Source organism: Echeneis naucrates, chromosome 5 (assembly GCF_900963305.1).
Source record: "Echeneis naucrates chromosome 5, fEcheNa1.1, whole genome shotgun sequence".
NCBI lineage: Eukaryota > Metazoa > Chordata > Actinopteri > Carangiformes > Echeneidae > Echeneis > Echeneis naucrates.
In genome coordinates, this window is record NC_042515.1 from 3,504,040 (window position 1) to 3,518,019 (window position 13,980).

Sequence of the window (13,980 nt, forward strand, 5' to 3'; positions counted from 1 at the left end):
AATCAGAGCAGAAAGACTCTGATGCCCCTGCAGCGTATTTCACGGTTTCAGGGACTAAAACTTATTAAAACAGCTTTGTGTGTTTTGATGCAGGGTAAAGCCTTTAGCTTCCTCAGATGAACTGAGTCAGTTAACATCAGCGCTGAAGACTGTCCCAACTGTTAGAAATCCAAGTTTCCTGCGTTTAAAATAAAGAATATTATCATATCTGAGACTGGCCGAACGGACGCTTCAATAAACTCTGAGAACACAGAACATCTGGGCTGATGTTTCTGTACAGTGATGCTCCTCTAACCCGTCTCTGCTTTAATCGTGTATTCTGGATCTGGGTACTGATCAACACGGTGGTGGTTGTGGTGGTTTTGTGTCTCCGTGATCGTTGAACCTCGTGAACCTCTGAAAACACGGAGTAAAAACATAAGAAGAGCAAACTGAGTTTGAGAATGTTTTAATAAGAAAAAGGCCTGAGAGTGAAAATAAGCCGATATTTACATTAACATCAACAGACAGACAGACAGACAGACAGACAGACAGGCAGGTTAGAGTCCCAGCAGAGTTCTGGCCTCTTGACTCTGAGCTTGTAGAGTCTCACTGGCGTAACGCTGCAACAACTCCATCTTCTTCCTCCTAACCAGAGCCTCCTCCACCTGAGAGACAGACAGGTCAGAGAGGTGAGACAGCTCAGTCTCACTCTGTCCAAGTGTGTGCATCTGTGTGTGCGTGTGTGTGTATACGTATCATCCTTCCCATTAACAAAAGACCATTTAAAATCTTAAATGAGGTTTTAGGGTAGACCTGGTCCTGATGATTCTTACAAGAACTGTGACACCTGCTGGTCACAGGCGTAGAAAGACAAAGCGGTCTCACCTCTTTCTGTGAGGGAACAGGAACGTGTGCGATGAAGGTGACTCCGCCCTCCTCTCCCTCCTGGTCCTCCTGGCTCTCCTCATCATCAGGCTGCACAGACAAACAAAAACACACACATTTAAGGACACCATGAGGGAAACACTATCGTTCCTAAGATAGTTCTGTTAAAGGGACAGTTCACCTCATCGTTGTGGACGACGTAGATATTCTCCTCCTCCTCCTCTTCTTCCTGTTGCTTCCCACCTGACAGACGAGAATCCTTGTCCGTTTTCCACTTCTGGACTGCCTCCATCACAACTACACAAAACAGACACAATACATGTGGTGAGTACGTGATTGTCACGTTGCTGGTTGTGTATCAGCAAACACAACAGCAGCTTCCAATAGAGTCCAACATTTTGATAAGTGACCATTTTCAGCTTGTTATCTGACTCTGATTGAACTGTAAACTGTTAGAAATGATCTGACTGGACTGTTTATAATCTGACCATACACTAAAATAATCTCACCTTGTTTCTCGTACTGTGCCTCCAGAGGAAGCAGGACTCCATCGTCTTCGTCTCTGTAGCCGTAATATTCTGCGTCCACTTCCTTCATCAGCTCTGCCCTCGTCTTCCTCAGAGCTGGGGCAGCTGGGAGTCACATGATCAGCAAGGACGGGTCATCATTGGGCGCAGGACAGATTCATACAATAATTGAATATAAACAGGGAGGTTTACGTACGCTCCTTCTCAAACAGCTCTCTGACTCCCGGCAGGTCTCTGGCGGCGCCAAAGTATTTGTACCCTCTGTTTCCTGGAACCTCCTTCCCCTCATGATCCAACATCCTCGGACCTACACGCTGAAAAAGACACAATCGTTATTTTTGATTAATTATTACCAATTACTTCCCTCTTAAACTGAACGATCATTCTGTTCTGAGTGGCAGAAAAAAGTGAAAATGTTTCTCATAGAAATTCCGAAAACAATTATTCAATACACTTAGGATGTCTACTCTACTGGATTAGGAGGTTTTATTATAATAACAAAAAATTTAAATATTTACTATTAATAATAATTAATAATTATAATAGTAGTAGTAGGATTGGTTACTGCATAGTCAGGTCCTCCAAGCTCTTTGATCCGAACCTCCCAGTGACCCTTCTCTCTCAGCAGCTTATTGATCTCATCATTGAGATCCCGAATCCTGAACTCGCCCAGACCAGCTGAAAAGACACAGATGCTTCAGTGGTTAGTGCTGTCACCTCACAGTCTGGGGTCGATTCCTGTGCGCACATTCCCGCTGTGACTGTGCTGGTTCTCAGCTTCAAACTCACCATTCTGGATCTGAGCTACTTTCTTTGAGATTTCACTGATGATCTGAAACACAAACATAAGACCTCTGAGTACCAGGATGGTACAGTGAGTATTATCGTGTGGACTGGCATGTTCCAACAGTAACAGGCACAGTGCTGACATGTGTAATACATTCTGTTGTAAGCTATGTAATATAGGAGGAAGGGAACACACCTGCCGTCTCCATTTCTCTGCTTTGGGAAGCTCACTGCACTCTGACGCCAAAAAGGGTCGTCTCTCCTACAGAGAGTGAGAAACAGGTCAGACAGAGCCAGAGCCAACAGTCTGGACTAGAGTAGAACACAGTAGAATCTCACCTTGACTTTTCCCTCCTCCAGCTGAGCCTGTCTGAACCGAGCCAGAGCCGTCCTGAGAGACAGAGCAGATGGAGAAGATCGAGAGAAGGTCGGGAGAACCATAGGAGGTAAAGAAATTTATACTTTACCATCAGGCCTCTGATTACTAATTAATCTTTGTTCAGACTTTCAACTTTATTTTCTCTGGTTGTGTCACAGTGAAAGTGTTTAATAGTAATAACTTCATCATAATCAACTCTATCCGCTCCATCCAGGCATTAATACACACAATTCGACAATTCACTCTGTAATACTTATACAACATATATTTTTTCTTTTTGGTGCTTTTCTAAAACTGTTCAGTTTGTCTGTACTTACATGGCCTTTTCTGCGTTCCTCGCCTGCAGAAACAGAGATAGACAGTTAGATAGACAGTTAGGATATAATCAACGACAATAACCTGCTGAATATCAATAAAACAGATCATATATTATGTCAAACCTTCTATTTCAGTTCAAATTTGATGCCCGATTCACAGATTTAAGACCTAATAATCGTCACTTGAGACAGACGATTATACAATTTATTTTTCTTTGATTAAACATTTGTACTTAACTGTATATTGAGAAATAATATCAATTATTAAACATGTATTTACTAAAGCCATGCACGCAGAGGCAGCAATTTGTTATTCACACATAGAGATGGAGATTACTCATAATACTAATGACAACAACAACAACAACAATAATAATAATAATAATAATAATAATAAATGAGTGTAGTAGTGGGTGCTGATCAGCGTCATTGTGGAGCAGCAGGTAACTAAACTCAACATTAACACAATGTCACAATGTCAGTGAGATGTATAAAATGTGACAACAGACATGTTTCACGGCAAAACTTTAATGTATGATTTAATGTGGAAACTGGGATGGATCAGACTTTTGTGTGACTTTAATTGTCACTTGATGACCCAAATAAGAAAAGTTTGTGCCAATAATTCCCACCACACCAATGTGTAAACTATCTACACAAATGTGCTCAGCGAGTCAGTCTGGATTTTATTCTTCTTATTTCTACTCCATACAGTTAAAAATGTCACATAGTAAAAAGATGTAGATGGAAGACAAATAAAATAAAAGCATGATGAACTGATAATCAGAGCTGGAGACTCATTCATTTCTAACTGATGCAGATTTAGTTGACATGAAGCTCTTAACAGGGATCTAAAAAAGCTGCAGAAAAACAGCCATCTTATCACAAATGTGTCTCCGGAACCCGAACCCAGGACTCTGGAGCAAAGACTTTCGAGGAGGTTGAAAACTTTTAATCTGCTAAACATCCAGACCCAACAGCTAAAGGCTAAAAGGGTAGCATGCTAACTGTCTGTGTATTTTAGATAAATATCATAAAAAGGGGAAATAAAAAAGAGGCTTCAGAATGAAACTCTCATTCGGAGCTCACCATCTCTGCTGCTCGGCTCGGTTTTAATCAACAATCCGGAGAAAAAGTGGAATAAAACTTCAGCCTCAAACGACCGACACACGCCGACAGTGACAGGAAGTCCGCCAACGTCTTCTTCTCCTGTTTCCGGTCCCGGAAAAGAAAAGCGGAACCACTTTATTTATTTTTTTTTTTTAACCTGGTGTGATATAATTCCAGTTAAATACATCATCTCTAGTTTTGCCTTTGAATCCAATTTGTTTTCTAAAAATATGGTTTTGTTTCATTTAATCTCAGCACCTTTGGGAAAGTTCTTTGAATTGCTAAATCTAATCCAAATAAACCTGTCCTTTTGTTGTTTTTTGGTGTATTTGTGTTGTTGTGAAATAAACAGACCGGACAGATGTGTTTCTCGGCTCCATCCTCTTCCTGCTCCTCCATGTTTTTATTGTCAGGTTAAACGTACAGTCCGCAGTACAACCAAATGACATTTTTACAGTAGCTCTAAGTGATATATTGTACAAAAATAACATTTGGATTTTTTGTGAAAACATTCTCCTCTCCCAAACTTAAATTGTTTTTTTTTTTTTATTTTCAAAAATGTATTTTGTCATTATCATCATGATGATTTTTTTTTTGTCTCAGTCGGCACATCTCACCATCTGGTCCAGACAGCAACAAAACGCACCTTTACAACATGAGTAATTAATGTTCCAACGTCATCAGCTGTGGCCGGCTGTGATTGGTTTGTTCATTGTGTGAGATGATTGGCTTTTTGCTGATGGAGGCGGAACCAATCACTTGTCTTCCAGACAAACTTGATTTTGTCCAGAAATAGAAGATAAAGTTAATGTTGGAAGGTAAAAACTTCCATCTTTAATTTTTCCCTCCATAATAGTCCCACCCACTTTAGGACTAAGGGGAGGGGCTAAACTTTTTTTTTTACTTTTCTTTTTCTTCCTAAATCGCTCTACTCTCTCAGCCAATTGGCTGGGCATAAAGTAGTCTTAAACAAAGCTTTGTACATCATTACACTGCTACCAAACTAAAAACAAAGACTCAGTTTGTTCTTTTAGAAATGCAGAGGAAGTGTTTTTTTAGTGTCCACCCCTCTGCCTCCCCCTGCCTGCTCCGACTGGCTGCTGTGAGGCCGACTGACCGGCCTCTGGACCAATGAGAAGAGGAGGATCGGAGGGAATGAATAAAGAAAGAAAGAAGAGATGAAAGAGAGCATGGTGGGAGGGGTGCAACAGCTAGGCAGTAGCTTCGATGGTGCACTCCTTGGCCAGGTGTCCCGACTTCCCACAGTTATAGCAGTTCAACTCTGATGCTTTACTGCAGTGCACCGCAACATGGCCAATTTCCCCACACCTGCAGCAAACATATTGTTCACAGGTATCAAGTTGCAAACACAAAAGGCTCCAAACTCAACAAAAAGCTCAACCAAACCACTTTGTTTTGCCAGGTATTAGCGGGATAACGTGCAGTATGAGTTTACCTGTAGCATTTGACTTTCTCACAGCACTTTTGGATGTGTCCAAAGCCACCGCAGGAGTAGCACTTCTGCTCATGGGCATGATTGCAGTCCCGTGCCATGTGTCCAGCCTTCCCACAGTTGTAGCAAAGTTGCTCTCGCTCTTTCTTCGGCTCCTTGCAGTCTCTGGAGATGTGACCTCCTCTGCCACAGTTATAGCAGGCTGCAGTAACAACAACAGACCCAGGATTAGGGGACATTACATACTGGTACTTCATGCAGTTTTTAAAATAAATAACTCATATACTTTGTGTGATCGATTAACATCTGAGCAGGCAAATATAACATAGGGTTCCTCAAGGCTCCATCCTCGGGCCTCTTTTGTTCAACATCTACATGTTTCCTTCACCTCAGATTAGAGACGAATATCACCAACTGACTGGTCCAGGACACCTGCTCAGTAGGGCGTAGTCAATCAAAAACAGTTTTTTTTTTTCCTTCTTATCTTAATGCCTTTTATAGGTCATGGGTGTTGATACCTCTCAGTTAACTTGGAAGTTTTCACTTAAACCTGAATTAAACAGCAAACCACCTTTAGGCCTGGTCTAAATGTGATAACCTGATGCTGAGACGAGTAAGGTGTCTGATTAGTAATATGTCTGTCTCTAGTGTAGTTAAGTATGAGTTTGTCAGTGGTTTAATGAAAATAAATAAAGTGCCACAGGATACCAGATGTACAAATATTAATATAAACCTTTATGTATCTGGTGATAGGCAGCAACATAGTGGTTAGTGCTGTTGCCCCCCAACAAGAAGGTTGGGGTTCAGTTCCCGGCCTGGGGCTTTTCTGTGTGGAGTGTGCATGTTCTCTCCATGCCTGTGTGGGTTTCCTCCGGGTGCTCCAGTTTCCTCCCACCATCCAAAGACATCATTTTGGGTTAACTGGTGACTCTAAATTGTCTGTAGGTCTGAGTGTGAGTGTGAGTGGTTGGTCTCTGTCTCTCTCTGTGTGTTGGCCCTGTGATGGACTGGAGACCTGTCCAGGGTGACCCCGTCCCTCACCCAATAGTCAGTAGAAGATGAAAGAATGTATCTGGTTCTTCTGCATTGATTTTTTAATCAAACGTAAAAACGAAAACATACATAACCGTGCAGATCTTTTAATGTCAGTATGATGGTGTTTGGCTTTTAACTCACAATCTAGAAGGCTCAGTGATTTTCCTGCTGACACCTTTATTTGCCTGAGACAGCAGGTGGGTACTATACACTGCATTCAGGTGTGTCCTCACCATCCTCAGTCCTCTCACAGTCTCTGGCAACGTGTCCAAGCTCCCCACATCGATAACAGAACAGATCTGAAACACAACACATCAGCTGGTGACGTTTCTGTCCTCATGTTTACCGGAGCCACATGGGACCTGCAGAACGTCAAGATACATTAATGTTCAAAAAATGTTGACGAAAACATTAAATACAAAGTTTCCTCAAGCTTGAGAAGGCAAGCTTCTCAAAATGTATAGTTTTCATCTTTTTCCTGCAAAATGAAAATAGAAACAAGCAAGCAAACAAAAAAAAAAAAAAAAAAAAAAAATACAGTTTTTATTTTAAAACAAAATTTCCTGTCTCAGCACTTCACAAAAAGAGTCATTAGCACAAAAGCACTGTAAACAGGCTAAAAAGTGTAGATGGCACAAAAAGGGAGAGAAGACTGTTTGGTTAAACATTGACTGGTTCAAACCATCAGGACTTAATTGTAGCTTTCTGAGGTCGAGGCTGGTCAGAAATTTTACCAACACACCAAATTATGAAAGACTGCTAATGTTCTGCGTTGATCGGACATGAACAACACTTTGTGAACTGAACTATGGCCAGTTTGATAGGGGTATGAAAAAGCAGGTACACAGGTCTCTCTGATAGACTCCTCGGTGAGTTTATACTATACGAGTGATGGATTCAAATTCACCTTTGCCTCTGCCACGACCTTTCCCCCGTCCTCGGCTGGCGCTCGGACAGTTCTTCACCCAGTGGCCACTGCGGCCGCAACCAAAGCACTCATTACTGCTCATCACCACGACGACGGCTGGACAGATGGATGGGGACGGAGACAGAAAATGACCTTGTTAGTTTACCACTGGACAAACTAAAATGAAATCAACACTTTACCACCCAGCTCCTGATCCAGACCTGAACCTAACGAGCTTCAGATATGGATCTGATACATAAAAAGTTGATGTAAAAAACTGAAATTAGCAGAGGATTTCTCCGGAGCAGTCTCCACTCTGGTGAAATACACAAAAGCATTTTCCTGCTGGTTGAACAGAGATATTACAGAGTTTTGAGTTTTCACTTAGGAGCAGCCTTAGAGAACAAAGCTGTTGCTGCATCTGTATGTTGAATTTCAGCCTTTACACCACAAACAAAGCTCATGTCACTCTGATCAGTGAAGAGACTGTATTATGTAATAAACAATGATGACTTCAGGTGTTTTTTCCCCACTGTTTTTGTTTTATGTATTTTTACTTGGACCTGGACGGGATTAATATCTGTTGATTGTTTCGTACTTCACTTTAGCAAAAAGTGAAATAAGTCCAAGTCTGTGTTTGACAAACAGCTGAAAACTTAAAAATGTCCACTTCATTGTAATAAAACTTAAACATCAGAAATGATGTTTGACCTCATAAATTAAACCAGCAAACCTCAAAACGAATATTTTTTCCTTATCATCATTAAGTGTTTAATTTCAACTAAATCGGTCTGTCCGAAAGAAATTATAACCAAACTGGAATCAGAAAATGGGAACTGATAATATAATAATAAATCAGTAACTTCAGTCATCATCACAGAAGTTGTCTGTTTTTTTGGTTTTTTTTAAAGAAAAATTAATCGATTAAAAATTCACGTGAGATCAAAAACGCCTGATTAGTTTCAGTTGGAGGACCGTAAACCAGCACCGCCCCCCCCGGGTGGCCGCGGCCTCACGCCGCTAACAGGCAGCTCCCTGCGGCTACGGTCCGGAGCTCCGGCCGCTTTCCACGGCGCGGACGGCTCCGTCCGCCGGCTCGGTTCTGCTGGGTGTGCGGTCAGAGGCGGCCCGGAGACGGACCCAGGGTGAGGGGAGGGGGGGAGAGGGGGCTTGTTGTCAGCTAGCCTGCTAGCAGCTTAGCTAGTCGGTCCAGAGTAAACACAGAGAGGCTGCCCGCTCTGGCTGCCTCTCCCCGGGGGCGAGCGGCACCGCAGCCCGGCGGCGGGGGGCCTCCTGCGGGGAGAAAACGGCAGATGGACCGGCCGGAGCTCGAACTCACCTCAGACCCGAAACTGTGGATGTTTGTTTTCTATCCTCCTCTGCGCCACACGCGGTCTGCACACGGCCCCACACACACACACGCACACACGCACACACACGCACGCTCCATGCTGCTTTCATGTGCAGGCACTGTCAGGACACCGATGTCCTTATTTTTCTCTCTTTGAACAACTAGAAGCAGATTCTTTTCAGGAAACCAAACTGATCCGCCTCACAGGAGCCCAAGCTGCCTCTCTGGGGATCAAACTTTTAGAGATGATGAGCCTGTTTGACTCAAGGCGGCTTTTCTTTTTCATTTAAAAACTGAAATTAGGACTCAACTTTTCTATCTACGAGCTGGAGAGATGCTCCTGAACGCATCATGTGCACACGGCACCATGATGGGGGGGGGTGGGGGTGGGGGTCACGTGAGCTGAGGGGCGGGACCGCGCGCGGACAGCTGTGTTGTGGTAACGTGCAGCCGTCCTTCAGTGTGACGTCAGAAAACACGGCGGGCTGGAGGAACTCTTTCAAAGTAAAACCAATAAAACGATTATTTTACACGTTTCGTTTGTTGAGTTAAAATATTCATATTTAATATTTAATTAAAACCCTCCACAGTAAGACTTTGTTCTGTTTTTACTGTGATGGATTTATGTTTCTTCGTCAACCATCTACCAAAATAAAAGATTCTTTGACAGCATCGCCCATAATAAAGAAAATTATATAATTATTCGTCCACTATTATTATCATTATTGATTGGAATGCATTTTAACACATCGTTTGAAGATTAGTTCAGAAAATTCAAAAATTATTTCAAGCATGATGTCTCCCAATTTCTGATGCTGCCAAACTGTGTCACTGAGATTGTTTTTTTTTTTTTTTACCCCGATGTAATGGGCTCATACTGCTATTTTCAAATTTACTTCAGCTTGCCCAGACATTTGGAAGTGTTGACTTTCCAGGCCTGTTTCTCAAACTACAGTAGACCCTCCGGCTAGTTAGTTTGTGCCTTAAGATGAATTGGTTAATGCCAAATCCAGTGTTTGACTTTAACACTGAATTAAAACTTAACTGGGACACTGAAAACAAAAACAACAAACTAGCTCACTCTCCTCCTGTGTGAGACAGTTAAAATCCAAAATATAAATAACAATAAAGCAAAGTTTCACATCAAGCAGCAGGTTTATGGATTACTGATTGCTGAGGGTGCAATGAAAAGTGTCAAAGGTCACATTTGGCTACAAGGCACAGACAGAGATGAAGAAAGAGTACAGAGGAACAACTTACAGCAACACACCTGTCCAGCTGCATGAAAAGGTCGTGATAGCTAAATAAAGCCGATCTACTTCAGGAAACAGGTCGCAGAAACCGTCATCTGAACTGAGGAGGACGATTCAACAAGGACCCCAACACCTCAAAAAATACGGTGATTTTCTGCTCCATTAATCTTCTCTTCACGTCAAGAAATATCTTTTGAAAGATCCTGGTTTTCTTTTCTAAACTTTTTGAGAATGTACTTGTCGGCGTACCGGGGAAGGATGGTGGGAGGTGTAGATAGTGCAGGTGGATAAACTGCAGGAGATAAAATTTGGTAAGAGAACATTTGTTTACAAAAGGTGGAAATAAAGAAACAGAAACCAGACTCTGCTGTTTCTCCCGATGCCCCTCATACATTTTCTCCAGGCTTTGTTTGATTTATTCTTCATCCTTTATTTCCCTGAGATGATCCCAGCAGCACTATAAATCCTGACTTGATCCCTGCAGGTTTACTTCCTGTTGGTTCTTCCAGTGAACAGCCATGTTTGGAAGGACACAAACTTTCGGTGGACGTTGCAGGTTTGAGCTCCAGCAATGCTGCTCCCTCTCTTCCCTTTCTCCTCCCCCTGACCTCCCCAAACTTTATTACCCAGCAGGCAGCGAGAGCAGGAAGTACCGGAGGGGGTGGGAGATGGGACAGATGAGCTCTGCTCAGGTCAACCACATCCTGAAGGTGAGACCGATCCCTCAGTCAGGCTGTAAGTCAACCAACAGGTGGAACTGCTCATTGTCCATCTCTCCATCTGTTGCCAGGCCAATGAATACAGCCACACCCTTCCCAGAGGCCCCGCCTCCCATGGTGTCCTGGGTTTCCATAGTAACATGTTGCCATCAAACCATCCTGGCGAGGACCGCCGGAGTAGCGCCACCTGCCTGCCGGGGCGTGGCGCCGTGATGCTTGGCGTGTTTGATGGCCACGCAGGGCCGGCATGTGCCCACGTCATCAGCCAGAGACTCTTCTACTACGTTGCCGTGGCAACACTGCCACTGAAGACACTGGCGGAGATTGAAAGGGCAGTGGAGGAGGAACGGGCTGTACCTTCTCTGTTGGAGTGGCACAAACACCCCCAAGACCACAGCTGCCCTGATGGAGGAGCAAACTCCTTCTACAGCCTCCGGAACTACTGGCAGGAAAGGCTGGAGGTCGAGGACCCTGAGGAGGAGGAGGAGGAGGATGAAGATGAGGAGGTAACCAGGCATCCTGACATCAGAATAATCAATAAACCAGACTAGAGGTCCTCGCAGGGTCCAATCTTGGACACTGGAAAACCTAAACCTGGGGGGCATGAAATTTAGAAAAAAGAGACCATATGGCCCACCTGAGCTGAGTGGATTTAAAGTTTTTTAATTTGGACTTGGTCTGACTCGTGTTCTGGTCCAGTCTCAGCAGATTCACATCTTCACTGGGGCAGATCGAACCTCAGTCCGTCTGCAGTTTGTTCAGTCTTCACTTTTGATGCATGATGAGAATCTTGAAGTTGGACGTCCCGAGTCATGATCAGCTCTACAGTTTGCACGTGCTGTGATGTCATATCTCTCTCCTCTCTGATTGGCAGCAGGATGGCGGCAGGATGACATCAGCATTGGTAAATGCTTTCCGTCGCCTTGACTACGACCTGTCTGTGGAGGCTCAGGTCCACCTGTCCGTGTCCTCACCCAGGTCCAGTCACTTTCTGTTGAAACTTTCATATGAGTGTTTCATGTACAAGACAAAGAACAGGTTTGGACTTTTTTGGGTCCTCTCTCACCTTTCAGTCCAGTTGATGGAAATTTTGGCTCGTTTTCCCACTGGGATGATTTATTTTTAAGATTTGGCAGAAAGGGAACTGTTTTTGCATTCAACCACAACAGTTGCAACAAGACCCTTTGAGGGGTGAAACCACAGATGGTTCCAGTAACCAGGTGAAAAATCAGACCAGAAAGAAACCTGAAAAACCTTTGAACAGAACATATCTTCATATTGCAGTTCTTTCCTCACAAGAAAATCCAGTTAGAGCCAGAATAAATGTTGTCTTTGAGAGAATCCCATTCAGCTGTAGGACATGAATGGAAATCATAGATTTTCTTTGATGTTTAAATAACTTTTAAATATGACTGTGGGTGAAGTCACCGAAGGTGCTGGACCTTCAGTTTCCTCATGTCAGCCCAGCTGAGTCCTCCCTGTCCGTCCACAGACGGGTGTCTCTCCCTGGGGAGGGTTTGCCTCTGTCCAACCCGCTCCGGGTAGCGCTGTCTGGCTGCACTGCCTGTGTCGCCCACATTTCCAATGGCATCCTGCATGTGGCCAACCTGGGTGACAGCCGGGCTGTCCTAGGCGTCCAGGAGCCAGATGGGCGCTGGTCAGCGGTCAGCCTTACCAACGACCACAATGCCCAAAACCCAGATGAGCTGCAAAGGATCCTGGGAGAGCACCCGGTGTCAGAAAGCAGGACGGTGGTCCGACATGATCGTCTGCTGGGCCTGCTGCTGCCATTCAGGGCATTTGGAGACGTCCGCTTCAAATGGAGGCCAGAGATGCTGAGCCGGCTCTATGAAACTCGTCCGGATGTCCTGTCTGCGGTCGGCGAGGCCATCCGGGTGCCCCTGCCAAATTACCTGACACCACCCTACCTGAGCGCCCAGCCAGAGGTCACCCGACACCACATCCGACCTGCTGACAAGTTCCTGGTCCTGGCGACTGATGGATTATGGGAGCTGATGCACCGGCAGACGGTGGTCCAACTGGTGGGGGATCAACTGACAGGTCAGTGAACCAATGATGGTCTCATAGAAAAGGATTATAAAGCAGGGACAGGAAAAATAACACAGAAGGAAATTAAATCAGCATAACCAGCAACACTGTACCAGCCACTACCAGAGAACTGTGTTAAAATTTACATCTTCGAGTTGCAGGTTTTGGTTCAAGACAAAAGCGTGAAGCGTGAGTCTGCAGCTCAGTCTCACCAAAGTTTCCTCAAATCGCAATTTTGGTGCCTTTTATCAGTCAAGCCCCAGAATGCTGTGGGGAAGTGGCACAATTGATCCAAACTTCTCAATGAGGAAGAAAATAAATGTGCTTCCAATCCATTTTATTAAAAAGACTGAGTCAATAACTATTTACGAGAATCTTAACAATAGCAGATTACATTTAGTAGTTTAAATCTTAAACTTCAAGAGTCTAGATCAAGAGGAAAGAAATGTTATAGTGGATGTAGAAAAGCAGAGGATTGAGGACAGATCCCTGAGGAACGGACGCCTCACTATGGAGTTTAACTCTTTACATTTTAGAAATGAGTCATAGTGAAGTTCTGAGGTGTCACCTAAAATGAGACTCACAGGCTGTTCTAGTGTAAAATCTTACTGCTTTGACATCATTCAGGCCTCCAGTATCAGAGGCCCATCGTTCCCAGCACGGGTATGACACTAGGCGGCCTGCAGAGTCTCCTGCTGGAGAGGAGGGGGCGGGTGATGTCTGTGATGGACGACCAAAATACCGCCACCCTCCTGCTCCGCCACGCCCTGGGGGATGATGGGTACGGATCGGTGGCACCAAACCGTCTGGAGAAAATGCTGAGTCTGCCTGCAGAGCTGGCCAGGAGGTATCGCGACGACATCACCGTCACCGTCGTAAACCTGAATGAGCCGGACCTTTAATCAGGACACCAGCAGGAGCTCACCTGCTCATCAACCAGGTCACAAATTTGATTCTCTTCTAAACTTCTTTTTACATTAAAAGGATTTTGCTCCAAAATCAAGTTCTGCATTTCTAATTTCTGTCCACTTCATTTATATCAGTGAGGCTGTGCTTCATGAAATATACCACATATCTCCATAAACTTAATGTTAAAACCTTAATAAGGGATGATTTATTACAGGACTGTCGGATAAGTCTTTCTTTTCAGTTCAGCTGATCCTAATAAACTGGGTGTGCATTTACAGAATATGTTTAAGCTGCTTTTCATCACCAGGACGTGTCTGA

The 13,980-nt window shown here is 44.0% G+C and overlaps 3 protein-coding genes across 4 annotated transcripts; 1 reads left to right on the top strand and 2 right to left on the bottom strand.

The window, feature by feature from the left end:
* Nucleotides 1-438: 438 nt before the first annotated feature.
* Nucleotides 439-4,208, bottom strand: isy1 (ISY1 spliceosome associated protein). The gene is made up of 11 exons (XM_029501472.1): nucleotides 3,966-4,208; nucleotides 2,877-2,899; nucleotides 2,520-2,571; nucleotides 2,377-2,442; nucleotides 2,184-2,226; nucleotides 1,960-2,072; nucleotides 1,591-1,708; nucleotides 1,377-1,499; nucleotides 1,049-1,164; nucleotides 868-957; nucleotides 439-647 (listed from the first exon to the last, which is right to left on the bottom strand). The coding sequence occupies exons 1-11, from the start codon at nucleotides 3,966-3,968 to the stop codon at nucleotides 540-542; spliced, it is 855 nt and encodes a 284-aa protein (XP_029357332.1). The 5' UTR covers nucleotides 3,969-4,208; the 3' UTR covers nucleotides 439-539.
* Nucleotides 4,209-4,445: 237 nt separating this feature from the next.
* Nucleotides 4,446-8,804, bottom strand: cnbpb (CCHC-type zinc finger, nucleic acid binding protein b). Of its 2 annotated transcripts, XM_029501473.1 has the most exons (5): nucleotides 8,721-8,804; nucleotides 7,382-7,498; nucleotides 6,708-6,773; nucleotides 5,443-5,641; nucleotides 4,446-5,315 (listed from the first exon to the last, which is right to left on the bottom strand). In XM_029501473.1, exons 2-5 carry the CDS (start codon nucleotides 7,482-7,484, stop codon nucleotides 5,198-5,200), a joined length of 486 nt encoding a protein of 161 aa, XP_029357333.1. In that variant the 5' UTR covers nucleotides 7,485-7,498; nucleotides 8,721-8,804; the 3' UTR covers nucleotides 4,446-5,197. The 2 variants fall into 2 exon arrangements, with proteins under 2 accessions (XP_029357333.1, XP_029357334.1); XM_029501474.1 differs by lacking the exons at nucleotides 7,382-7,498; nucleotides 8,721-8,804 and having other exon boundaries at nucleotides 4,508-5,315; nucleotides 6,616-6,753.
* A 1,699-nt stretch (nucleotides 8,805-10,503) lies between these two features.
* LOC115043858 (pyruvate dehydrogenase [acetyl-transferring]-phosphatase 1, mitochondrial-like) lies at nucleotides 10,504-13,655 on the top strand. The gene is made up of 5 exons (XM_029502607.1): nucleotides 10,504-10,695; nucleotides 10,776-11,210; nucleotides 11,582-11,682; nucleotides 12,197-12,765; nucleotides 13,381-13,655. Exons 1-5 carry the CDS (start codon nucleotides 10,504-10,506, stop codon nucleotides 13,653-13,655), a joined length of 1,572 nt encoding a protein of 523 aa, XP_029358467.1.
* The last annotated feature ends 325 nt before the right edge of the window (nucleotides 13,656-13,980 follow it).